The 25426-nt window shown below is 47.9% G+C and overlaps 1 protein-coding gene and 1 long non-coding RNA gene across 2 annotated transcripts; both read left to right on the top strand.

Annotated features, from left to right (window-relative positions):
* The first annotated feature begins 367 nt into the window (after nucleotides 1-367).
* On the top strand, nucleotides 368-4886 carry LOC119341980. Its single transcript, XR_005165350.1, has 6 exons — nucleotides 368-821; nucleotides 920-1010; nucleotides 1637-1725; nucleotides 3540-3688; nucleotides 3769-3837; nucleotides 4435-4886. It is a non-coding gene; the product is annotated as an uncharacterized LOC119341980 (long non-coding RNA).
* A 4908-nt stretch (nucleotides 4887-9794) lies between these two features.
* On the top strand, nucleotides 9795-10527 carry LOC119340197 (protein GLUTAMINE DUMPER 6-like). Its single transcript, XM_037612097.1, has one exon. The coding sequence runs from the start codon at nucleotides 9931-9933 to the stop codon at nucleotides 10258-10260; it is 330 nt and encodes a 109-aa protein (XP_037467994.1). The 5' UTR covers nucleotides 9795-9930; the 3' UTR covers nucleotides 10261-10527.
* The last annotated feature ends 14899 nt before the right edge of the window (nucleotides 10528-25426 follow it).

A 25426-nucleotide genomic window follows, 5' to 3' on the forward strand; every position in this document is an offset into this window, starting at 1 on the left:
CCCCAGTCGATCACCTCATCAAAAAGGAAAAAATAATGCAACCTCGGTCGATTGATCTTATGGCCATGGAGCGTATGGAGCACTACCAAAAACTGAAATTTTACTGTGTGTTAATTGTTTTCCTGTCGGACCCGCGCTAGCGCACAGGACAATGAGCTTGCACTATCGGCCCAAACCAGCACGCCAGGAGTAAAGCAGTTATCCTGTGCGCCGGCTGTGGAACTCACGGGAAAATTAATATGGCTGTGGGTCCGCGGCTGGCCCACAGGCTTAGCCCATTTCGCGCCATAGATTTGATGTGCGCGCCAAATTGCCCGCAGCTCAGCAAATTTTCGGCCCATTGTCGCTGGTCAAAGCCTACGGTAAAAGAAAATCCCCTTATCTCTAGTTTCACCGAGCTCTTTCCAGAGAGCGCGAGAGCATCCCAAATCCCTAGCCGCCGCCGCTGGTGTACCCCAAATCCCTCGCCGCCGGCTGCACCTCCTCAAATCCTAGCCTCCCCGAACCTCTCACCCGCCCCTGCGCTCTATTCCTCGGCTCGCCAACCACTGAACCGCAGCCTCAGCATCGAACGTCGTCGTCCTCGTCTAAGCCGCCGCCGTCGCCGTCCTCGTCCCAGCCGTGGTCGTCGCCGTCCAAGTCACAGCCGCCGCCGTCTCCGTCCAAGTCCCAGCCGCTGCCGCCGCCGTCTTCGTCCAAGTCCCAGCCGTCGCCGTCCTCGTCCAAGCCGCCGCCACCGCCGTCCTCGTCCCAGTCGCCTTTGTCACCGTCCCGCCACCGCAGCTCCATCGTCCTCCAACCGCCGTCCATTCCCCATCAAGGTGCCCAATGCTTTCAATTTACTTCCCTGGCTTTGTGCATATCCACTAAACGCAAGTGCTTTATGTTCCTCATTGGATTTGTATGTGTCCTTTTTCAGTCATCTCGTCCTCTGCCTAGTTCAGGAAGTGGTGAGGCTCGCTTGGATCCAGCACAGGGCGTTTCCACTCTACTGGCTGGCTATTAACTCAGTACGTAATTCATTCTGCCCCCTTCCTCCACTATACATGCTCTTGTCTTGTGCTAGTAGATCTCTCTGGTTCACATCCTACTGCTAGAAATCAGTAGTAGATTTGTCAAGGACAGAAATCCAGTAGCAGTGGTGAGGCTACACACATCTTTGTGGTGTCAACTGACATCGCAGATTTTTGCAAAATAGCCTTAGCTTGGTCATGTAGGTAAAAAAAAATACTTCTCTGAAGAAATACATCAGATTGACATCACAAGCTTCCAACTTTAGCACTGATACAGTTAGTACTAATTCACTTGGGAAGTAAAATGAAATGACCAGTTTGATTCATTATTTCGATTTGTTGATAGGCAGCTTGTTCTTTCATTATTTTACCTTCTCTTCCTTGCCATTGTATTTAGTTACTGCATGCTTGAGTAATTGACTGATTTCTCAAATATAGCCTATGCATGTCTTGTTTTCTGGTTATGGATATTGTATAGTACTGCATATCTTGTTTCTTTGTAATATAATGCTTACCAAAGGTTTCAACATTTTGTTGTTACCATTGTTGTTTGAGCATAATTCTTTTTCATTTTCTACCATCCTTATTCTAATTCTCTTAAATTGCTATGTTGTCTATAATAGGCTTAGATCTTGGATCTGCTAGAGGACTTTGGGAGTTTGTTAGCCAGCTTGGTGACTCCACACTTTTTCACTATTTCAGCAAGCCTTTGGTAAGCATTTAACTTTCAGCTTTAAATGTTTATCTTATGTGTACATCTATTTGATTCCAATTGCTACACATGTATTTCTGCAGCTGAATAACTCATCTTAAGTATGATGTGTTGAGATTAAATAATCAAATAGCTGATATATTCCACTTTCAACACAGAATTTGTTAGATGGCAGATCGTGCATGGATGTATAGTGGTTGGCAGTATGGTCAAATACCTTCTAACTTATGGCTTGAACAAACTAACCGATTTCTAGACCATGCATTCTCTTGTCCTGGTGTAGCCGAATGTGGTAAAATCAAGTGTCCATGTGCCAAGTGTCATAATTATAATAAGCGCGGCAGGGATGAGGTAGAGAAACACTTGTATAAATACGGGTTTAGGGAAAACTATGAAACATGGATAGAACATGGTGAGAAGTATGTTCCTAGCCAAGATGGATCTTCCTCTGCCACAAATTGTGTGAGGCACGATGAAATTGACCGAATGGACAATATGTTAGTTGACCTAGGTGGCAACTGTCCTCCACCAATTGATGAAGAACCAACCTCCTCTGCCAAGGCTTTCTATAGGATGGTTAGCAGTGCTGATGAAATTGTCCATGAGAACACAACACACTCACGTCTTTCTGCAGTAGCCCGTTTGCTAGCACTAAAATCTCAATATAATATGTCAATTGCAGAATATGATGATGTGTCACAAATCATCCATGAACTTATGCCTCCGGGTGCTAACTTGTCCAAGGACTTCTACCAATCTAAGAAACTCTTAGAAGGCCTTGGTATGCCTTATGTCAAGATTGATGTCTGTAAAAATAATTGCATGTTGTACTATAAAGATAATGAGCATAAAGAGAAGTGTGACATCTGCGGTACATCTCGCTACGAGGAAGGCCAGAATAAAGTCCCACGTAAAGTGTTGAGATATCTCCCTCTGAAAGATAGATTCCAGAGGTTGTATGCACATGAGGAAATAGCAAAACATCTGCAGTCGCATAGTCGTTCCAATTCTGATAAGATGGTCCACCCTATTGATGGTGAAGCTTGGCAAGGGTTTGACAAGGAGTTCCCAGAATTTGCAGAAGATCGTAGAAATGTCCGTCTTGTCATAGCTGGTGATGGTTTTACACCATACAAGTTGAATGCTGCTCCATATACTTGCTGGCCTATTTTCATAGCTCCATTAAACCTTCCACCCGGTATTCTCTTGAAACCAGAGTATATATTCCTTAGCCTTGTTATCCCTGGTCCTGAACATCCTGGAAAAAATTTGAGTGTCCTAATGCAACCTTTAGCTAATGAACTGATGCAATTGTGGGACGGGGTTGAAACATGGGATGCTTATCACAAGGTAAACTTCCCAATGAAAGCGGCATTCCTATGGTCAGTCCACGACTTTCCTGCGTTTGGTATGTTCGCTGGGTGGAGCACCCATGGCAAGCTAGCATGCCCCGAATGCATGAGTGATTCCAAAGCATTTACTCTTCAATACGGGCGGAAACCTTGCTGGTTTGATTGTCATAGGCGCTTTCTACCTCCAGATCATGAATTCAGATTCCAAGCCAATTCATTTAGAAAGGATACAATAGTGTTAGAAGGGCCACCAAGGTGTTTAACAGGAGAGGAAGTGGAAACTCACATGTACACACATGTGAATGACACCTTCAATTACAATAAATTGCACAATTGGACTCACATAAGTTGCTTTTGGCAACTTCCATACTTCAAAAAGTTGAAGCTCCGACACAACATTGATGTCATGCACAATGAAAGAAATGTAGCTGAAGCTATATTTAACACATGATATCTCAACAGCTAGAGAAAAGAAATTGAGGCCGTCAACTTCAGCAGCACATCGACGAACTGTTCAAGAAATTGAAGAGCTGAAGCGACATAATGAGAACCTGCAGCGACATAATGAGAACCTGCAACATAAAGTGGATATGCATGAACGGATCCTAGTGGTACTTTCAAATTTGTCCACATATTTCAGATTGGTGATTGAAAAAACTAGCTATTCTAATGATGCATATTTTTTTCATAGGCCCTTTTTAAGGAGATGGGAATAGAACTACCAACGGAGCTACACCAAGGAGCGAGTTCCCAACCACATGTAAGTTTTTGCACATAGCCTTCTCGGCATACTGCATTTCCAATTGCAACATTGATATCTTAAAGCTTCGTATCTTAATCATTGGAATATCTATACACACATGATTTTCTGGACCATGGTGCACCCAAACCTACACTCGTGGTTGGATCCATTTAATGTTGTGCCAAGTTAATGCTGTGCAAACCCGATTTTCTTGAGGTTCTGTGCCAAGTTAATGCTGTGCAAACCTGATTTTATTAACCATCAGCAAAAATTATTCTTGTACTAGGCCTGCTCAGGATTAATTTTTTTTATATTATATTAAACTGACACGCAACCCTAAGCTACAATGCCAATCCAGTCCATGAGAAGATTTTAAAGAAATAATTTTAACCTTTGTGTCATTCCTGTGCTACAGGACTGTACATCCTCATATCTAGATATATACTTAGAATATTGTATATTTTCAGTCTCAACAATTCCTTTACCAACTGAGGAACATATCCAGTTTATTGTAGTTTATTGTACAGTTAACTACTACTTATTTTGCTATTTTTCTTTTAAAAGAAAATACTCCATAAGCTCTCCTGGTGTGTCTAAATTAATGTTATGATGTAGGGGACACCTAATTCATCTCATATGAGACCACAAGCCGCCGATGACAACACTGGTGATGATGATCTAGGTGCAAATGGTGGTGCTGACAACTCCAGTAGGAATACTAGTGAGAACAACGTTAGTGCTGGTGGTGGCGACACTAGTTCCAACATTCGTGAAACTGAGACCTAGAATCATAGATGGTGGTTGTAACCTTGGTAGTGCCTTTTGTTGACTTGGAGCCAGACTTTAGAACTAATGTTGGTGTTGGCAACAAAGCAGCATTTTGCTAGTTGCAAGACTTTAGAACTAAAGGTGGTGTTTGCAACAAGGTAGCATTTTGGTAGTTGCAAGACTTTAGATGAACTGTGATGTACTTTGCTTGTAATGCTTTGGATATGCAAAACTGATGGTTATCCTTGTAAGCTGAGAACTGTTATGTAGATTGTTTCTGAAGCTTTGGATGTGCAAAATTGATGGATGTATCTAATGATTATGATTTTTATTGATGATTAGATATTAGTGTAAATGTGCTCTGGCTATGTTGCACTAATTCCCGGCGGGCATGAGCTGAGTGAAATGCACGCTAATTCCTGTCGGGGACCAACTCACAGCGAAATGCAAGTATTTTCCTGTCGGGCATGAACTCACAGCAAAATGCAAGCATTTTCCTGTCGGGCATGAACTCACAGCAAAATGCAAGCATTTTCCTGTCGGTCCTGAACTCACAGCGAAATAGAACGAAAATTCCTGTCGGTTGTGACCGACAGCAATGACCCATAAACCTGTCAAGCCTAAAGCTGACAAAAAAGTATTTTCCTGTCGGGAATGGCCGTCAGGGAAAATGCTTCTGTTGGCTGGCCGACGGACATAGAGTAATTTTCCTGTCAAGCTATCCCTGTCGGATTCCCCTGAAAATTGGCCGACAGGAAATATTATTCCTGTCGGTTTGCGCCCTTTTCCTGTCGGTTTCCAGCCCACAGGAAAATTTCTGTTTCTGGTAGTGAGTGGGAGACACGGCTGGTGCACCTACAATACGTGTCGTACGCATGCACGGCACTGTGGAGCGGAGCGTGCATGTGTTAAGTGTGTTCGGCTGGACGCGGCGAAGAGGAAACGAATCAGCACGTGCGAACAGCGTATGCGCATGTGGGCCATGTGGTTGATTGGTGATTATGTGATCAGTCCGCTCTAAGTCAACTTTGATTCACTTTAGTGATTTATAAACTGGGTTAGGTCGACTTTTTGATTGTTCATTCTTTTGTCAAGATTTCTTTTGTATTTTTCCCCTTGATTTTGATCAAACCAAGCTTTATTAATCAAAGTTCACCACAAGGGGGATAAAGTTTAAATGGGGTTTGTCAACATTTGTTCTGCTTTTTTCACTTTTTTGTTTCATGACTTTTTGAATGAATTTTTCATTTGCCCATGTTAGGAGCCAGTCAATTTTTCTAATGGCTTGAAGCATGTTACCGTTGCCTTTTTTAATGCATTTTTCTTTTCTTTTTCTTTTTTCTTTGTTAGTTGGTTTTCTTTATTCTTTTATTAATATATTTTGGGATGTTGGATGAGTGTAAACGTATGCACATGAATATTGTAAAATAGGTCTAATATTTACACTCCGATATGATTATTCTTTGCATAATATAGAAAGTGCAACAATGCAAAGTTGTGTTCTATTTCTTAATTTGTATTTATTATCTTTTTTTGTAAATGCAGTATAAATGTCACTAATTAATACTTTCTTAGGAAAAACTATTTCTTTTTAGTTTAGTAATTTTTTTAATTTTCTTTCTTCTTTAAGGTTTATACCAATGTCACTAATTCTTTCCTTACAAAATTTCTTACTTCCAGAAATTCCACTATTATAAGCTTATTATTGCATATTATGACAATCACAATTTATGTGTAAATTTTGTACTTTTTTCTTTCTTCTTAAAGGGTAACACTACGGGCTTGTTTGGTTCTACGCAATCCCTCGGTGATCCCCGTCCAAACTGGGGCGTACAGCCCACGGGGCAAAGCCGGCCCGCGGAAAACTACAGGAGCATTTGCTCGCTCGCTCACCAGGGATTATGGATCCCGATCTGCGTCGTTTCCACGCGGCAGTTTTCCACATCGCCAGGGGTCGGGGAGAAAACCCACGATGCGGTGCTTGATTCTCTGCCGTCTCCATCCAGTGACAACCCCTTGCCATAGGCCTTTAGTCCTCCTTCTTCCCCCCTCCTCCGGCGTCCAAACTGCAACATGATATTTTCCATGGTTTGTACGGGGGTACCATGTGAGCAGGGAAGTCCCCGTTGGGGGTTTATTACCCAGGCTTTTCCATTACTATTTTAATGCAATGCTTTGTTTCCTCTTAAAGGGTAATACCAATGCCACTAATTCATTTATCCTTGGAAATTTTTATTATTTATTTTGTTTTTCTTCTTATACGTACCAATGCGATTAATTCATTATTTCATAGGAAAATTCATTTTATGATATTTTTTAGTTTTTATTTCATTTTATTTCTTCTTAATGGTAATACTAATGCCACCAATTCATTATTTCTTAGGAAACTTCTTATTTCCGAAAACACCACTATTTATATACTTATCCTTGCATATTATAGAAATGCAATTCATGAGTAATTTTTGCCATTATAATTATTTTATTTGTTGTTCTTAAAGAGTAATATCAATGCCACTGATCATTCTTCCTTGGAAGACTTCATTTTTATTTTTTTAGTTTTCATTTTATTTTATTTCATTTTGAAAGATAATAGCAATGGCACAAATCCTTTCTTTCTTAGTAAACTTTTATTTCAAAAAAGAATCCACTATTATATACTTATTCTTGCATATTATAAAAAAGAAAAATTCATGTGTAAATTTGGTGCAAATTTATCATATTATTGGTTTTATTTTTTTTTTCTCTTCTTAGAGGTCAATACCGATGCCACTAATTTATTACTCCTTAGAAGAAAAAAATCATTTTTCTGAAAAATCCACTATTCCTATTCTTGCATATTATATAAAACTCAATTGTGTGTAAACTATATGCAAATTTTGCCATTCTTTATTTTAGTTTTCTTATTTTCTTTCTTCTTAGAGGTTAATACCAATACCCCTAATTCATTCCTTCTTGGAGAACTTATTTTATACAAAAATTCCACATTTATATGCTTACTCTTGTATATTGCAAAAAACATATTTTGCGTAAATTGTGTGCATTTTTTTCATTATTCATTTAATTTCTTTCTTTCTTCTTGAAGGATAATACCTATACCACTAATTCATTATTCTTTGGAAAACTTAATGGTTTTCTTTATTTTTAGTACTAGTGTAGGGGAAATAAGATGGCTAGAGAAAGTATTAGTTTTGATGTTATGTTACACATATTTTTACCATATTATTTTATGTTTTGAATTTGCATTTGTTTAATTTAGGGCTATTCCACCTGTAAACATAAATGTGTTCTTCATTATTTTCCTTCATTCAAAATTTCTATCGGGGGGTGGGGGGGGGGGTGGGGGGTCCTAAACTTGTTCTTTTTTATTGTTGCCCATTTATTCGTTAAGTGACACCACATGCCTTTTTATGTTGTTATCGTGTTAGTGGGTTGTAGGCAGCTTTAGGCTAATTGGTGGTTTTGGGCTTCTGGTCATTTTTGTGAGCAAATGCATGATTTGGATTGTGTGGGGGAATCGACTAAACCATAATTTTGGCCAGCCGATATTCTCGTCTTGTGTTCGTTTGGTCATAGCTGAAAAACAGATTGATTTTTTTACTAAATTGCAAAAACCCACCACAATTGCATCAAAACTTGCAGAAAATCACATAAACGCTAAACATTTGCAAAGCCACCCATTTTAGTATTTTGTTTTTACCAGAACCATTTACTGGTCGACTGATCGCATTTTGATACGAAACCTGGCCAATAGGTCTTACAGTCAGGGGCGTACTAGTTGTACTGCACCCCATGGTTGTTTCCACCCACGGACACCGAAACGCAAGGCACATGGCTCGCCCGTCACGCTCACGCCGATTGTTCATTCTGAACAAGTTTGACAGACTAGCACCAGGAGGCCTTATACTCCATCCATCTGGAATCCATTTCTCTTACAAGTATTTCGGGACCAAGCGAGTCTGAATCATCCCGAGTCTCTGGACCAGGTTCGTCGACGGCCGACTCCTTTTGTTTTCACGCCAAGGTTCGCTGAATCTCCGCCGCCCTGTCTAGTACTCCATCCGTTCCTAAATATTTATCTTTTTAAAGATTTCAAATGAATCAGCACATACGAATATATATAGACATATTTGAGTGTAGATTCATTCATTTTGCTCCGTATGTAGTCATTTGTTGAAATCTCTAGAAAGACAAATTAGGAATGAAGGGAATAGTAGTGTTTGCTCCCTTGATTTCGGCATCTGCCCACCAGTGCATTGTTGGGCTTAATCAGTACTCCCTCAGCTCACAAATGTAAAATATTTTAGACATTTTGATACAGACTATATATGTACTGAAATGGGTGAACAAACGCATTAAAACGTGTCTATACTCATCCAATTGATTTTAGAAGAAAACATCTCATATTTGTGGACAGAGGGAGCAACTCAACAGTACGCGCCGGTACAGCTGACGGCGCAGTACAAAGTTGGCGATCATGCAACGCAATGCACTGTCGCCACGCCGCCGTCGGTTTGTTCCAATTTTCAAATGTGTCTAGGATCAACAAGGCGTGGATCATCCCGATCTCCTGGACCAAGTTCAGCGGCCGGGCAAGCAAGCATACAGATACATTTCTTTCTTTTTGCGGGAGAGCATGCGTTTGATTTCCACATGGCTAGGTTCACCGAATCTCCTCCACCCGGAGTACTGCATTGAACTATGCCAGTGCGAGTACAGTCACACCTCGGCGTTCCCGAGCCTGGAGCATCCGCCTCTCGTTTCACCCCGTATCTCTGCAGAAACTTCCAGAACCTAAGATAGACCACTGAGGTTAATTCAAACTGTAATTCTACTGGCACACTAAATTCAATTTTTTCGATGCTTTTTAATCATTGATGGCATTGGATGCAGTGATCTCGCCACCTATGTTGGGCAGGCCCCCACCTGTCTCGAAAGCCAAAAAACCAGGTCCCACCATCCAAGCGGCCAAAACCCAGCAGCTTCAGACGTTCCTTCGTGTGCATGCAGCCGCAGACCGCCAAACCCGCAGCCCACAGGAGGAGCACCTGGGGGAGGCACACGCAGAGCACAGCTGGCAACTGGCAAGCACAGCTCCGTCGCGCCGCGCCGCGCCGCGCCGCGCGGTCTCTTTTCCGCGCTCTCGGCCTCCTTCGGCGGGCCGCTTATAAATACCGCCTCCCTCCCCCTCCTCTCGGTCGCAGTCTCCCACTCGGACGTTACAGCCACCCACAGAGAACAAGCGCGAAACCGCCACCCTGCTTGCTGTACGCACACAGAGAGGAAGAAAGTGAGAGGAGAAAGATCAGGAGAAGAGGGACCGATCCGCGTGCTTCATCAATCGTCATGAGGCCGATCAGAGCAGGCGCGCACCTGGCGTTCTGGAGGACGCCGACGCCGTACCTCCTCCTCGGCTTCGCGCTCATGATGGGGATCATCGCGGTGGCGCTGCTCGTGCTCGTCTGCACGGACAGCAAGCCGTCCGGGTCGTCGCGGCGGGGGAGCGCCGGCGAGGACGCGTCGGCGCGCGGGATGGCGCCGCTCGACAGGGAGCCCAAGGTCGTCGTCATCATGGCCGGCGACGACATGCCGTCCTTCCTCGCCAGCGCCAGGCCGTTCGCGTTCCCCGCCGTAGACGCCGACGCTGACGAGCCGCGAAACGCGGACGCGTCGTAGGCGCGGCGCGGCGCGCCCGTGTACCCTCCGCAGGACGCGGGCCCAATTTTGGTCCCCCAGATTTTCTCCTAGGATTTGCCCTGCGTGTTCTGTCTGTAGAATCTAATTACAAGAGAAGATAGAGCTGTAGTTTGCGTTCTTGGTGAGGTGAGCAGCGCGCATGGCGTGAGCACGCCGGCGGTGTACGTTGAGATCTGTGAGTGAACGTGAATGGAATTTTGGCTTGCATATTCAATAAATGTATGACGCTCGCTTGGTTGCTCTCCAGATCGATTTCCAACTGAAATTGCCACACTTTTCGTTTGGGTGGGTGATAGTACTCGCCCGTCGTCGTCATTCTGGGAGACCGTCTCTCTTGAAAGTCTCACAGGTCACAATGAGTCATTAAGTGTAATCACAGCGCGCATGGCGTAAACGAACACGCAAGAAGCGCCTGGCTTTAAATTAACTAGTACAAATGCCCGTGTGTTGCAACGGGAAAAATAATTGACATGTTCATAAAACATCCATAGCACAAGGCAACAATAACTAAACGGTGTCATCCGGTGTGGCAGGGAGGCGCACACTAAAGCTAGCAAAAATGCATATAAGGCTAGCCATAATGGGGTAACATAAGTAGTATCATGCGCTTGGGACTCGTAAACATGCTTACGTGGCAAACAATTAAAGAAGAGAGAGATGGTTATAGTAACATAGATAGATACCGTAACATAATAAATGTGATGCTACTATGTGTCATGCATGGCAATAAATAAGACCACTTATGATACTAATCTATGATATTATGCACTATAAAGATAGCAACATAGACTAGTAACATGTGCATGTTAGGGCATCTCCAGCCGTTGGCCCCCCAGGAGGGGCAAAAAATCGCCCCTGGGGGCGCACCGGCGCTAAACCGCGCACTGGGGGCGTGATGCCCCCCAGTCGCGGCGCCCACGGTTAGTCAAAAAGTCAAATACGGCGCAAAACGACTCAAATTTAACGCAAACATCGACGAGTTCGTTCAAACTTAAACATATTTTATAAAAAAAAAACTACCGCGGGCTACCCCCGCCGTCTCCCTCGCTGCCCGCCTCGCTGCCCGCCCACGCGGTTCTACATGCCGAGGAGGCTGTAGAACCGCGTGTAGTCACCGCCGTCGTCGTCGTCATCATCGTCGTCGTCGTTGTCGCCGCCCCCGCCTACGCCTCCGCCGTCCCTGCTGCATCCCTCCCTCGGTTGGCGCGGCGGGTTGGACGGTCCGGGGGCAGCGTCGTCGTCGTCGTCGTCGCTGTCGAGGACCACGACGCCGTGCACGTCCTCCCGCCCACGCTTGCGGGCGGCGATCTCCTCCAGGGCCCGATGCTGCCGGACCGTCTCGTCGCGGAGGTAGTCCTCCTGCGCCCACCGCATGGTGTCCTCGTCGGAGAAGCCGCGCCGGGCTATCTCCTTGTACTCCGCGGGGAGGCCGGGCTCCGGCTTGGGCTCGACGAGGACGAAGCGGCCGGTGGGTGGCGGGGCGTTGGCGCCGATGCGGACGCCGGAACTGCGGGTGCGCGCGCTGACCGGCGTACCCTGGGGCTCCGGCTTGACGGGGCGGAGGCAGGGCGAGCCGCCGGACGAGGAGGAGGACCCCCCGGTCTCCATGCGCCTCGGGGTCCAGGAGCTTCCGCGGCGGCGTGAGAAGGAAGGGGGATCGGGGTACTCAAGGCGCGGCGTGTTGCCGCCCTCGATGTACTCGAGGACGGCCTCCAACGTGCGCCCGGGCACGCCCCACCACCGACGCCAGCCGGCGGCGTTGAGCCTGCCGGAGGGCACGACGCCGTTGGTGGCCTCGAGCTGCTGGGCCTGACGGCGGCGAAAGTAAGGGTCCCAGAGCGGGCTGTCGGGGACGTACCGTGGCCCCTCCTTCGCCGCACGCGGCAGGTTCGAGCGGATGCGTGCGATCTCCGCATGCCGCGCCGCGCCGGTGGGTACCGGGGGCACCGACACGCCGCCCGCGCTGATCCTCCACGTCCCGGGCACCCGCATGTCCGGCGGGACCGGGTACTCGGCCTCGTAAAGGAGGCGGACCTCGTCTTCATGAAGATGGCGGCGACCGAAGTCGTTCGCCGCTGCGCCGTCGCGTGGGAAGCGCTCGGCCATGGGTGTGAACTGGAGACGGTGAAAGAGAGGAGAGGAGAGAAAGGAACGACGACGGCGGGAGAGTGTGTGAGTCGCCGAGTGCGCCGGGGCGCGTCATCATATATAGGCCGAGGCGCCGCCCACACGCGTGGTGGGCGAGGGACGCGCATCGTCCGGTCTTCACTGCGCCGCCCGTGAGGCATCAATGGCGCAGGCTGACCGGCGCGGCAGCGCGCGACAGCTTTGGCATTGATTCGCCGCGGGAAACGAGGCGATGAGGACGACGAAGGGCCGAGAAGAGAGCCGTGTCGCTGACGTGGCGGGCCCGCGGCTTTTTCGTGCCAAAACAGTTCGCCCGGCGCCCCCGGGCGCCCCCCAGCGCGTCGGGTTCGGGCTGGGTCCGCCGGCGCTGTTTTCGGCCCAAGCCGGCAAAAATCGGGCTCCTGGGGGCGCGACTGGGCCGTTTTTTCGGCACCGGCGCGAAAAAAAGCCTGGGGAGGCCTTCCTGGGGGCGCGGCTGGATATGCCCTTACTAGTCTAAGTTAGGTTGATCACAATGGGCAAGAACATAAGCTAGTAACTTACACACTTCCCTAGACTATGTTACTACCTCCATAATAGGTAGGAACATCTATGTAGTGTCATACAACGATGCATTTATTAGGTTATAGACTCATTATTTCTTGGAGTGTGTGATGTTTCGGTAACTTAGCTAGTCACCACAAGCACCTATCTCTTTATTAAATATGTGCCACATAAGTAAACTTATATTGGAGTGTGTGATGTTACTCCTAAGTTCCTCCCCATTGTGACCAGCCTTACTCCCCACTATGGCCCCGCTTGGATGGCCTTTTTGCTTTCCGCGTGTATTAGGATATTATAAGGCCCTGCAGAGCACCTTTCCACAATTTTCGTTTGGATGGGTGATATTATAAGTACTCACCCGTCGTCGTCATTCTGGGAGACTGTCTCTCTTGAAAGTCTTGCAGGTCACAATGAGTCATTAAGCATTGTTTTGAACAAAAACGCAAGAAGAGTCCGCTTTAAATTAATAAAGTCAACCAAGACAACATCCAACTCTGATCTTTAAATTAATAAAGCCAACCAAGACAACATCCAACTCTGACCGAGTTTTATCCGCCATAGTAAAAGTTGGTGCAAGGTGTAGTCAAGACCCTAGCAACAATCTTCTCGAGAACAAAGCACGGAAGGAAAGATTTACGTAAGTTTTGAATTCAAGTCATTAGCGCGTAGCTCAGGGATATGTCCGTCTTGTTGGAAATATATACTAGAGGCAATAATAAATTGGTTATTACCATATTTTTTGTTTATGATAAATGTGTATTATTCATGCTAGAATTGTATTGACCGGAAAGCTAAATACATGTGTGGATACATAAACAACACAGTGTCCCTAGTAAGCCTCTACTAGACTAACTCGTTGATCAAAGTTGGTTGAGGTTTCCTAACCATAGACACGAGATGTCATTTGATAACGAGATCACATCATTAGGACAATGATGTGATGGACAAGACCCAACCGTAAGCTTAGCATCAGATTGTTTAGTTATTTCCTATACATTTCTTCAGGTCAAGTATCCGTTCCTTCGACCATGAGATCATGCTACTCCTGGATACCGGAGGAATACCTTGTGTGCTATCAAACGTCACTGTAACTGGGTGATCGTAAAGGTGCTCTGCAGGTATCTCCAAAGGTGTCTGTTGGGTTGTGTGGATCGAGACTAGGATTTGTCACTCTGTGTGATGGAGAGATATCTCTGGGCCCTCTCGGTAATACAACATCATAGGAAGCTTCATGTGCCTAATGAGTTTAGTCACGAGATCTTGTCTTACAGAATGAGTAAACAGACTTGCCGGTAATGAGATGAACTAGGTATGGAGATACCAACGACCGAATCTCAGGCAAGTAACATATCACTGGACAAATTGAATTGCATACGGGATTGACTGAATCCTTGACATCCTGGTTCAACCGATAAAGATCTTCATTGAATATGTAGTAATCAATACGGGCATCCAGGTCCCGCTATTGGTTATTGATCGGAGAGGAGTCTCGGTCATGTCTACATGATTCTCGAACCCGTAGGGTTGCATGCTTAACGTTCGGTAGCGCTAGGGTAGTGTTGAGGTATTAATAGTGGAAATTCTGAAGGTTGTTTGGAGTCCCGGACAGGGTCTGGGACATCACGATGAGCTCCAGAATAGTCCGAAGGTAAAGATTCAAATATGGAAAGTTGTTATCGGGGTTCCGAAAAAAGTTCGAGTTTTTTGGTATTGTATCGGGAAGGTTCTAGAAGGTTCCGGAGTGGGGCCCACCTGCATGGGGGACCCACATGAACATGGGCAATGGGGAAAGTCCCCACACCCCTAGTCTAGGCGCACCAAGATCCTCCCTTAAAAGGAATAGTATCATATACCGAAGGAATAAGACCAGGATCCCTAAAAAAGGGGGATAGCGATCGATGGAGAAGGAAAGGAGGGATTTCCTTCTGCCCTTTGGCCAACGAACCTAGAGCCTTGGAGGGCAAGTCACCAGCCCCCTCCACGCCTATATAAAGGTGGGGAGGCGTTGGGGGCAGCCGCCCTTCGACCCTTGCCCATTACCTCTCCCAACTCCTCCCATGTTTCATCGATACGCGCTTGGCGAAGCTCTGCCGGAATTCCGCTGCCACCACCACCACCGTACCATCGTGTTAGTCCCGATCTCATCTACCTCCTCTCCCACTGAGGGAGTCTAGACTAAGGGGTCCTCGGGCGTCCGGGCTATGTGATGTGGGTCGGACTGATGGGCCATGGAGATACAAGATAGAAGAACCTTCCCCGTGTCCGGATAGGACTCTCCTTTGCATGGATGGCAAGCTTGGCGTCTGGATCATTTATTTTCCTTCCTCTGTAACCGACCCTATACAACCCTAGATCCCTCCGGTGTCTATATCAACCGGAGGGTTTAGTACGTAGGGCAACATCACAATCATACATGCTAGACATCTAGGGTTTAGCCATTACGATCTCGAGGTAGATCAACTCTTGTAACCCTTATATTCATCAAAGTCAATCAGGCAGGAAGTAGGGTATTACCTCCATTAAGAGGGCCCGAACCTGAGTAAACATCGTGTCCCCTGCCTCCTTGTTACCTTCGATCCTTAGACGCACAGTTCGGGACCCCCTACCCGAGATCTGCCGGTTTTGACACCGACATTGGTGCTTTCATTGAGAGTCCCACTGTGTCGTTACTAGAAGGCTCGATGGCTCCATCAACCATCCACAAGAACTCCGCCCCGAGGGAGACTTTTATCCCCGGCTAAATCTTCGTATTCGGTGGCTTCGTACTGCGTGCCAATTCGATTGGTCATCTGGAGCAGATCGATAGCTACGCCCCTGGTCATCAGACCAGGTTTGGAAACCTAAGCTACGTTGCTAATATCCAGGGAGACTTGATCTTCCAAGGGTTCGCGGCCTCAACCACAGATCCGACCTTAGATCCGAAGCACCTCATCAAGTCCGAAAATGGGAGTTTAGAACCTGCCGGACTCTCCGCAGTCATAGAGCTCAACACCGAAGATACGGAGGGGATCGTTTCACCGGCCAGCCCGGAGTCACTCTAGGCTCCCTCTATCCCCATCGAGCCAGACTCACCTTCATACACCAACTCCGAACTCTCGAAGTTCGTGGTACACGAGCTCGACCATGGAACTCCTGTCCCGCCCCGCTCCACGAATTCTCGCTTCCCTGTCCAGACCCCACTCTTAAACGAGGTTCTGGACTTAATGCGATCTCTCACCATTGCAGAAGGATCAATGCCGAACTATGCCCAGCCCGCACTAGGTGCTGAGAGCGGGGAATTTTACGTCCCACCCACCACCCACTTCATAGCCACTGTCGAGGACTTAACCTACATGCTCGATTACGCTTCCGAGGACATCGATGACATGGATGATGATGCCAGAGAAGAGCAAAGCCAGAACCCGCCGCTTACCGGATGCTGGACGGCTACTTCCACATATGACATGTATATGGTGGATACACCCAAAGAGGATGACGGTGAAGGTGGGAAGGACCCAGTCGAGAATAATTCTCATGTGGCACCACCAAAGCATCGTTGTCAGTGGCGCCGCTCTAAACCGCCACGAGAAAAAGACAGTAATACCGGCACCGGAGACAACAATACTCCGGATAACGCCGAAGACCAAGAAGCCCCTGGCGAGCCAACATTCGAGCAGGATGATTGGGAAGAGGGGCAAGTCAACCCCGAGTATCCTATCGGGAACGAGGGCTCAGAGGATAGTAACTACCTACCGACCTCCGAAGAGGATGAGAGCCTGGGCGACGAAGACTTCATCGTACCAGAGGACCCCCTCGAACAAGAGCGCTTCAAGCGCCGGCTAATAGCCACATCAAGAAGCCTGAAAAAGAAGCGGCAACAACTTCAAGCCGATCAAGATTTACTTAACGATAGATGGACTAATGTCCTGGCAGCCTAGGAATACGGCCTCGAGCGCCCAACTAAAAGTTACCCAAAGCGCATGTTGCTCTCCCAATTTGACGAGGAGGTCCCAGAACCTACACCGACAGCGCGTAACGTAGCTGACGAACCTGACCGACCACCTCATGGTCGGGACGGAGTGGCAACCCAAGCCGAACACCAACCTGCGCCACCTCGCCCTAGAGGTAGAGAAACAACGACCGTAGGACGCACACATGACCTGCGATAGGACCTGGACAATAGAACTGGTCATACCAGATCAATTTATGGATCACGAGGGCGGGCACCAATGCAAGAAGACGACCACCAAGCCTGGCGCGATAAACACAACTTCAACGGGCCCAAAACCACATACAGACTCCATCGGAACTGCGTCGTGACGTCGCCCGATACAGAGGAGCCGCACACCCTCTATGCTTCACCGATGAAGTAATGGAGCACCAGTTCCCAGAAGGGTTTAAACCCGTAAAAATTGAATCATACGATGGCACCACAGATCCCGCAATATGGATCGAAGACTTTGTTCTCCATATCCACATGGCCCGCGGTGATGACCTACATGCCATCAAGTACCTCCCCCTAAAATTTAAGGGACCAGCATGGCATTGGCTGAATAGCCTCCCGGAAAACTCTATTGGAAGCTGGGAAGACTTGGAGGATGCCTTTAGAGACAACTTCCAAGGTACCTATGTTCAGCCTCCGGATACCGATGACCTTAGTCACATAATCCAGCAACCCGATGAATCAACCCGGAAGCTCTGGACCAGGTTCTTAATTAAAAAGAACTAGATTGTGGATTGTCCAAACGCTGAAGCCCTCACGACCTTCAAACACAGCGTACGAGATGAGTGCCTCGCCCGACACCTCGGCCAAAGAGAAACTGAAGTCCATGGCAGCCCTTACCGCAGTTATGACTCGCTTTTGCGGGGGAGAAGATAGCTGGCTCGCTTGTAGAAGCAATAGAACAAGTGACCCAGGCACCTCTAAAGTCAGAGACGGCAATGGCAAACCATGACGCAACAAGAACAAGCATCGAAACAATACAGAAGACACGACGGTGAATGCCGGATTCAGTGGCTCAAAATCTGGTCAGCGGAAGAAGCCATTCAAAGGGAACAAAGATGGTCCATCTAGTTTGGAAAGAATACTTGATCGTCCTTGCCAGATTCACGGCACCCCCGATAAACCTGCCAATCACACAAACATAAATTGTTGGGTGTTTAAACGGGCCGACAAGCTTAACGCCGAACACAAGGGGAAAGGCTGCCCAGCGAGGACGACGATGAAGAGCCTCGCCCACCGAACACAAGGGGCAGAAGCAATTTCCCCCCGAGGTCAAAACATTGAACATGATCTACGTCACACACATCCCCAAACGGGAGCGCAAGTGCGCATTAAGGGACGTGTACGTCGTAGAGCCGGTCGCCCCAAACTTCAACCCATGGTCGGCTTGCCCGATCACCTTCGGTCGAAAAGACCACCCGACCAGTATCCGTCATGGAGGATCGACAGCTTTGGTCCTCGACACGATCATTGACGGATTCCATCTCATGGGAGTCCTCATGGACGGCTGCAACAGCCTTACCTGCTCTATCAGGACACCGTCGGCAAAATGGTTATCGATCCGTCAAGGATCAAGCCCACTAAAACTACCTTTAAAGGAGTAATACCTAGCGTAGAGGCCCGCTGCTCGGGCTCAATAACGTTGGAAGTCGTCTTCAGCTTGCCCGATAACTTCTGCAGCTAAGATTTGATCTTCAATATCGTACCCTTCCGAAGTGGCTATCACGCACTGCTCGGACGAACCGCTTTTGCTCGATTCAACGCGGTGCCGCACTATGCTTATTTAAAGCTAAAGATGCCCTGTCCATGCGGCGTTATAGTAGTCAATGGAAACACGGAACACTCCCTCCGCACAGAGGAGCACAAAATAGCTCTCGCAGCCGAGGTACAGAGCGGCCTCCTCAAGCTGCATACCTTGTCGGCCAAGCCGCCGGACTTTGTTAAAAGAGTCCGGTCAGTCTCGCAAGCTAGCAGCTCGGTACATCCAGAGCTAGACTAGCAGTTTCGCCTCCGCCGATCACCGCACACACCCGCGCAATTTGTATCGCACATGCATCATTACGCACTCATAATACCTTGGGCATCGCCGGAGGCACAATACAGGAAGGTCTATAGTATGGCTCGACCCTATATGATCTTCCACATTTTTCTACCTTTTTACTACAAGTGCATTCGAGCCCATGTATCTTACGGACTTACAAGGGCTCACTCATGGCCCGGTTCTGTATGGCAAACAGAAGACAAAAGCGGCTCCGAATCATGTCTCTACAGGACGAAAGCGGCGCAGACGTGCGACAGGACATCCAAAGGATTCTTCGAACCAAACCTTATTTAAAAGGACCTGTACTGAGCTTTTCTCCTTGTCATCAGACCCCCGGCATGTAAAATTATTTCGGTACTTATGGCACCCTCTATAAGATCACATTTTGACGTGTCAATCAGATTCTAGTAGTGACATTTTTTTCGGTATCAACTTTACATATAAAACTGTGGTCCGTCTCTCCAGTTGTCACACATACCTCGACGCCCATTACCAGAGGCTCTATACAACCACTTATGAGCTTTTAAACGAAAGCCCGAACGGCTATTATAGCTCACTTCGGCGCCCCGAGCTTGGCATTATATGCATCAGCTCTGAATCATGTCTTTGGTCAATAGTTGGGTTGCTCGGCTCCTGTGTTTGCTGCCTTACGTTCTGTTTGTTCGGTTAGGGTAGTTAAGGGAGAACTACTGCGATTGTGTTTCTGGTTCATCCGGTCAAGCACCTCAGTAGAGAAAGCCGAAAACTGACTGTCATGATGCGGCGAGAGTTGGTCTGCCGTTCGGTGACTTATTAAATCTTTAATGATTTTTTCCGTTTTAAACGAAGGACTGTTTTTCCAGTCATACACGTAATGCATCCGCATTCTGATAATCACATGTGTACCAGGGGCTATTTCGTAGCCCCATCGTCAAACTCCTATGGCTAAGTGAGAGCGGTCAAGCCGTATAGTCCGATTGCCTGGTTCGACGCACTAACACCTCCATCACAGACCAAGACGTTGGGCCAAGAGTGTTAATGTGCCATCCCGAACACCCCCGTAGCATCTACGTGGGGGTCGAAGCCGACGACTGGAAAACTCTCAAGCATTCAAAAAAACAGCCGCACAGGAGGAAAACAATTTTAGATAATGGTGCAAATATATTGCAAAGCCTTAAATATCTATAATACACACGATCGGGTCATTCAATTACATTCATTCGAATATGATGTCCTTTGAGCATCCTCTATGACGTCGCTCAAATAATGCTCCGGTCTGCGGTGGTCCTTGCCTTCGGGAGGACCCTCGACCGCGACAACGGCGGCTTTCATCTTGGCCCAATGCACCTTGACACGGGCGAAAGCCCTCTGCACACCTTCTATGCACACCGACCGTTTGATGGCATCAATGCGGGGCACGACAAAGACGAGTCGCTGCACTAGGCCAAAATAACTGCACGGAATGGATTCAGCCGGCCACAGCCGGAGCATAACCTCCTTCATGACCGCTCCGGACATCTTCTGCAGCTCGACCCACTATGCCATCTGGTCGTTTAGCAGCGTCGAAAGCTCCTGCGTCGCATATTGCGACCAGAACAGCTTCTCCGTCGCATGCCCCTCCTGGGCCCGGTAGAATTGCGCTGCGTCAGCTTCGCTCTTCGATAGATCCGCAAAGGAGTTTGAAGAACTCCATAGTCGATTAAGTAAGGCGTACCTCTGATCGGAAAACTTAGACTATAAAAGAAAGGGCTTACCAGCCGCTATCTGTCCGGCCTGACGAAGCTCCTCGCGAGCCGCACGGGATTCGGACCTCGCCTCTTGGGCATCCTAAAGGGCTTTGGTGAGTTTGGATGCCTTCGCTTTATTGCCCTTCTCGAGGAGCTCGCACTTGCGAGTTGTGTCCTTGAGCTCTTGCTCAATCTTGGATATGCGCTCCTCGAACTGGCGCGGGCGGCCTGTTCGTCCTTCAATTCGGTAGCCGCTTTCTCAGCGGCTGCATTGCTCACCCTTGTCTGCTCCTTTGCACGGGCAAGGTCACTCCTGAGGGTCTCGACCTCAGTAGCGCTGTCTGCAAATTTGCATATAGCAGCGCGTGAGCTTCACTTAAACATTTGCAAAATTAATTCAACGGAATATGGAGCACTTGACACATACCTTGCGCTTCGTCGAGCTGCTTGTTAGTCCGGATATTGTCCTCATCGACCAGCTGCAGTTTCTGCTTCAGTTTGGAAACTTCGCCAACCTGAGCGGTCGCTGCTAACAGTGAAGCCCGATGATTATCAAAAGGGCTAAATATGTTATTTACTACGGGTACCTATAGACCCTCTGTTCGCCCTCCTTCATTGTCCAAACAGAGTCTTAGGGGCTACTATCTATATATAGATGGATTTGTTATGAAAAGCGGCTAAAAGACATTACATTGCATACCTCGAAGCCTATTAGTAGGCTTATGCAGGCTTCATCCAGTCCGATCTTAGCGGACTGAACTTTTTCAACCACCGTACCCATTAAGGTACGGTGCTCCTCCAAGACGGATGCACCTTGCAGTGCATCCATCAACTTGTTCGACGCCTCTGTATGGGTAGAAGTCGCCGCCCCCCCTCCTGTAGAGGGGGCTGCCGATCCGATTCCGGGATCGTGTGGGTCTCCAGAACGGTATCCGGCTGAGGGTCCGATGACCCAGGAACCTCATGGCCGGTCTCCATAGGGGTTGCGCCCCCCATGTCCTTGGCAGATTCCGGTGCCGCATTGGTCGTCCCCCGCACTTCTCCAGAGCCCGGAGAAATCCTTTGGGACGACAGCTCGGGATCGTCGGCCCTAGAAGGTGAGGAAGCTTGTGGAGGCGTCTCGCTTTCCATCTTGTCCGGCGGAAGATCCCCCGATGACGATGATCCTTGAGGAATGTCACCAGCCGGACTGTGGTATGAAATTTGATATTACTCTCATAATCTATAAAGAGGATTAGATGTGTACAAGGCATCTGAAGGTACTCACAATTCGGCAAGGGGCTTGGTGCGGGAGCGGTGCTTGGGAGCGGCCTCGGTGCCCGAATTCGAGTCATCGGAGAGGGATACCTTTCCCCTCTTGGACGCCCCATCCTCCGGATCTACAGAGACCGCTGTCTTTTTCCCCTTGGGAGGAGGGTTTTCTGCTTCCTCCTTCTCCTCCTCCTCCTCCTCCTTGTGGTCCTCGTCTTCGTCTTCCTCGCTAGAGGAAGGAGCTTCGGTTCCTCCGGATACGGTGCCCGTAGTCTCTTCGGGATGGAGGTCTCCTTGGGCCTCCCTGGTCTTCTTCTTCTTGTCCTTCTTCGCCGGTGCCTGATAGGGCGCCGGGACCAGCACCTTCACTAACAGAGGATCGGCTAGGTTTTCGGGGAGCGGGGCCGGACACTTAATCCGCTCGGCCTTCTTTATCCAGTCCTGTTCAAGAGATGGAATTTTTAGGACCCCTCCCTAAGATTGACAAATTAAGTAATGTTCGGTAGCATGGTACTTACTGGGGATGCCGGATTGTTGCAATCTAGGCCGATGTCATCGGATATCCGAGGACACGTCTTCTGCTTCTTAAAAAGCAGCTTCCAGATCTTCTTGTGCGTCATGCCGTAGAAGTGATGCAGAGTCCGTGCCCCCTCCGGATTGAACTCCCACATCTTGAGAGACCATCGTTGGCAAGGGAGAGCTTGGTGGATGAGCATCACCTGGATCACATCAACAAGGGTGATGTCCTTGTCTATAATGCTCTTGACACGCTGCTGCAGCATCGACACATTGCTGGGGGACTCCCAATCTAGGCCCTTGTTGGTCCAGGATGCGAGCCGCAGGGGAGGTCCGGATCTGAAGGCAGGAGCAGCGGCCCACTTGGTGCTGCGGGGTTCGGTGATATAGAACCACTCCTGCTGCCACACCTTGACGGTGTCTACAAATCTTTCTTTGGGCCAGGTAACCTTGTTAAGCTTGATCACCATGGCGCCGCCGCACTCGGTGTGTTGGCCTTCAACCACCTTCGGCTTCACATTGAAAACCTTGAGCCATAAGCCAAAGTGTGGAGGGACGTGGAGAAATGCTTCGCACACGACGATAAACGCCGAGATGTGGAGGAAGGAATTCGGGGCCAGATCATGGAAATCCTGCCTGTAGTAGTACATAAGACCTCGGACGAAGGGGTGAAGGGCGAATCCGAGGCCTCGGAGGAAGTGGGGGATAAAAACCACCCTTTCGCCGGGCTCTGGGGTGGTGATGATCTGCCCTGGGGTTGGAAGCCTATCTTTTATCTCCACCATCAAGTACCTCACTTCCCATAGATCTTGGATGTTCTTCTCCGTTACGGAGGAGGCCATCCACTTGCCTTGAAAGCTAGATCCGGCCATTGCTAGAGAGGTTGGGCGGAAGGAAAAGTTTGGAACTAGGGCGCTGGAGCTCGGGGGATTGAAAGGCAGAGGAAGGAGAAGGCGTGAGGTGAACAGATGGGTCCTTTGTCCTCTTATAGAGGCAGCGAATATCAAGCGCCCCCTCATAAGCCTTAAATCTTGCCATTCCCAAGGGGACGTGTGAATGGCACAGTTGGATTACACAAAAACTCTATTGATGAGAATCCCGTAATAATGGGACACAATCTCCACTTTGACAAGACGTGTCACTGGTCGTACCTCGAAATACGAAACGAGGCTGTAAAACGGTTCAGAATAATAATAAGGCCAGAACATAACGTCTCGCCAAAAAAGTGGCCCATGTGCGTGACTTATTTTAAGTATTGTTTCTTTTTACAGCTTAGGGTTGTACATGTTGGGCAAGGCCGGACACAACTCTTGTGTGCGGAAACCTATGTTGGAGTATTCAGAAAAGGGGAACCCGCCTTGCAATGCCGAAGACAATCTGCGCGCCGGATACATCGTCATTGAAGCCTGGTTCAGGGGCTACTGAGGGAGTCCTAGACTAAGGGGTCCTCAGGCATCCCGGCTATGTGATATGGGCCGGACTGATGGGCCATGGAGATACAAGATAGAAGAACCTTCCCCGTGTCGAGATAGGACTCTCCTTTGCGTGGATGGCAAGCTTGGCATTCAGATCATGTATTTTCCTTCCTCTGTAACCGACCCTGTACAACCCTAGATCCCTCCGGTGTCTATGTAAACCGGAGGGTTTAGTCTGTAGGGCAAGATCACAATCATACAGGCTAGACATCTAGGGTTTAGCCATTATGATCTTGAGGTAGATCAACTCTTTTAACCCTTATATTCATCAAAGTCAATCAAGCAATAAGTAGGGTATTACCTCCATTAAGAGGGCCTGAACCTGGGTAAACATTGTGTCCCCTGCCTCCTTGTTACCTTCGATTGTTAGACGCACAGTTAGGGACTCCCTACCTGAGATCTGCCGGTTTTGACATCGACACCCACGCTTACTGAATCAAGGAGAAGATTCCGCCGAGCCGTACGTGTACTAAACTCGGAGGTGCCGTCCGTTTGGCACTGGATCGCGATTGGATCGTGAAGAGTACAACTACATCAACTGCGTTATATACACTTCCGCTTTCGGTCTACAAGGGTATATAGACACACACACCCCTCTCGTGGCTATGCATCTCCTAGATTAGATCTTTGGTGTTTTGTAGGATTTTTATTTTATTTTCATGCAATGTTCCGCATCAGTGGTATCTGAGCTAGGCCCATGCGTATAGGTATATGCACGAGTAGAACACAAAGAAGTTGTGGGCGTTGATGTTCAAATTGCTTACTTCCCTTGTCATATTTGGATTCGGCGGTATTCTGGGATGAAGCTGCTCGGACCAACCTTACACGTCCTCGCCAATGAGATCGGTTCCACCGTTTGACATGCAACTTGTATTGCATAAAAGTGACTTTGTGGGTTGATGTCTACTACACAACCTTCTTCTTGTAGACGTTGTTGGGCCTGCAAGTGCACAGGTTTGTAGGATAGTAGCAAATTTCCCTCAAGTGGATGACCTAAGGTTTATCAATCCGTAGGAGGCGTAGGATGAAGATGGTCTCTCTCAAACAACCCTGCAACCAAATAACAAAGAGTCTCTTGTGTCCCCAACACACCCAATACAATGGTAAATTGTATAGGTGCACTAGTTTGGCGAAGAGATGGTGATACAAGTGCAAAACAGATGGTAGAAATAGGTTTTTGTAATCTGAAATAATAAAAGCATCAAGGTAACTAATGGTAAAAGTGAGCGTAAACGGTATTGCAATGATAGGAAACAAGGCCTAGGGTTGATACTTTCACTAGTGCAAGTTCTCTCAACAATAATAACATAGATAGATCATATAACAATCCCTCAACATGCAACAAAGAGTCACTCCAAATACACTAATAGCGGAAATCAAACGAAGAGATTATGGTAGGGTACGAAACCACCTCAATGTTATTATTTCTGTTCTATCTATTGAAGAGTTCGTAGTAAAATAACATAAAGCTATTCTTTCCGCTCAATCCATCATAGAGTTCATA

Source organism: Triticum dicoccoides, chromosome 7B (assembly GCF_002162155.2).
Source record: "Triticum dicoccoides isolate Atlit2015 ecotype Zavitan chromosome 7B, WEW_v2.0, whole genome shotgun sequence".
Taxonomy (NCBI): Eukaryota; Viridiplantae; Streptophyta; class Magnoliopsida; order Poales; family Poaceae; genus Triticum; species Triticum dicoccoides.

What these genes read in the sequence shown, in the direction of transcription:
- LOC119340197 (XM_037612097.1), top strand. Translation starts at nt 9,931, where the DNA reads ATGAGGCCGATCAGAGCAGGCGCGCACCTGGCGTTCTGGAGGACGCCG.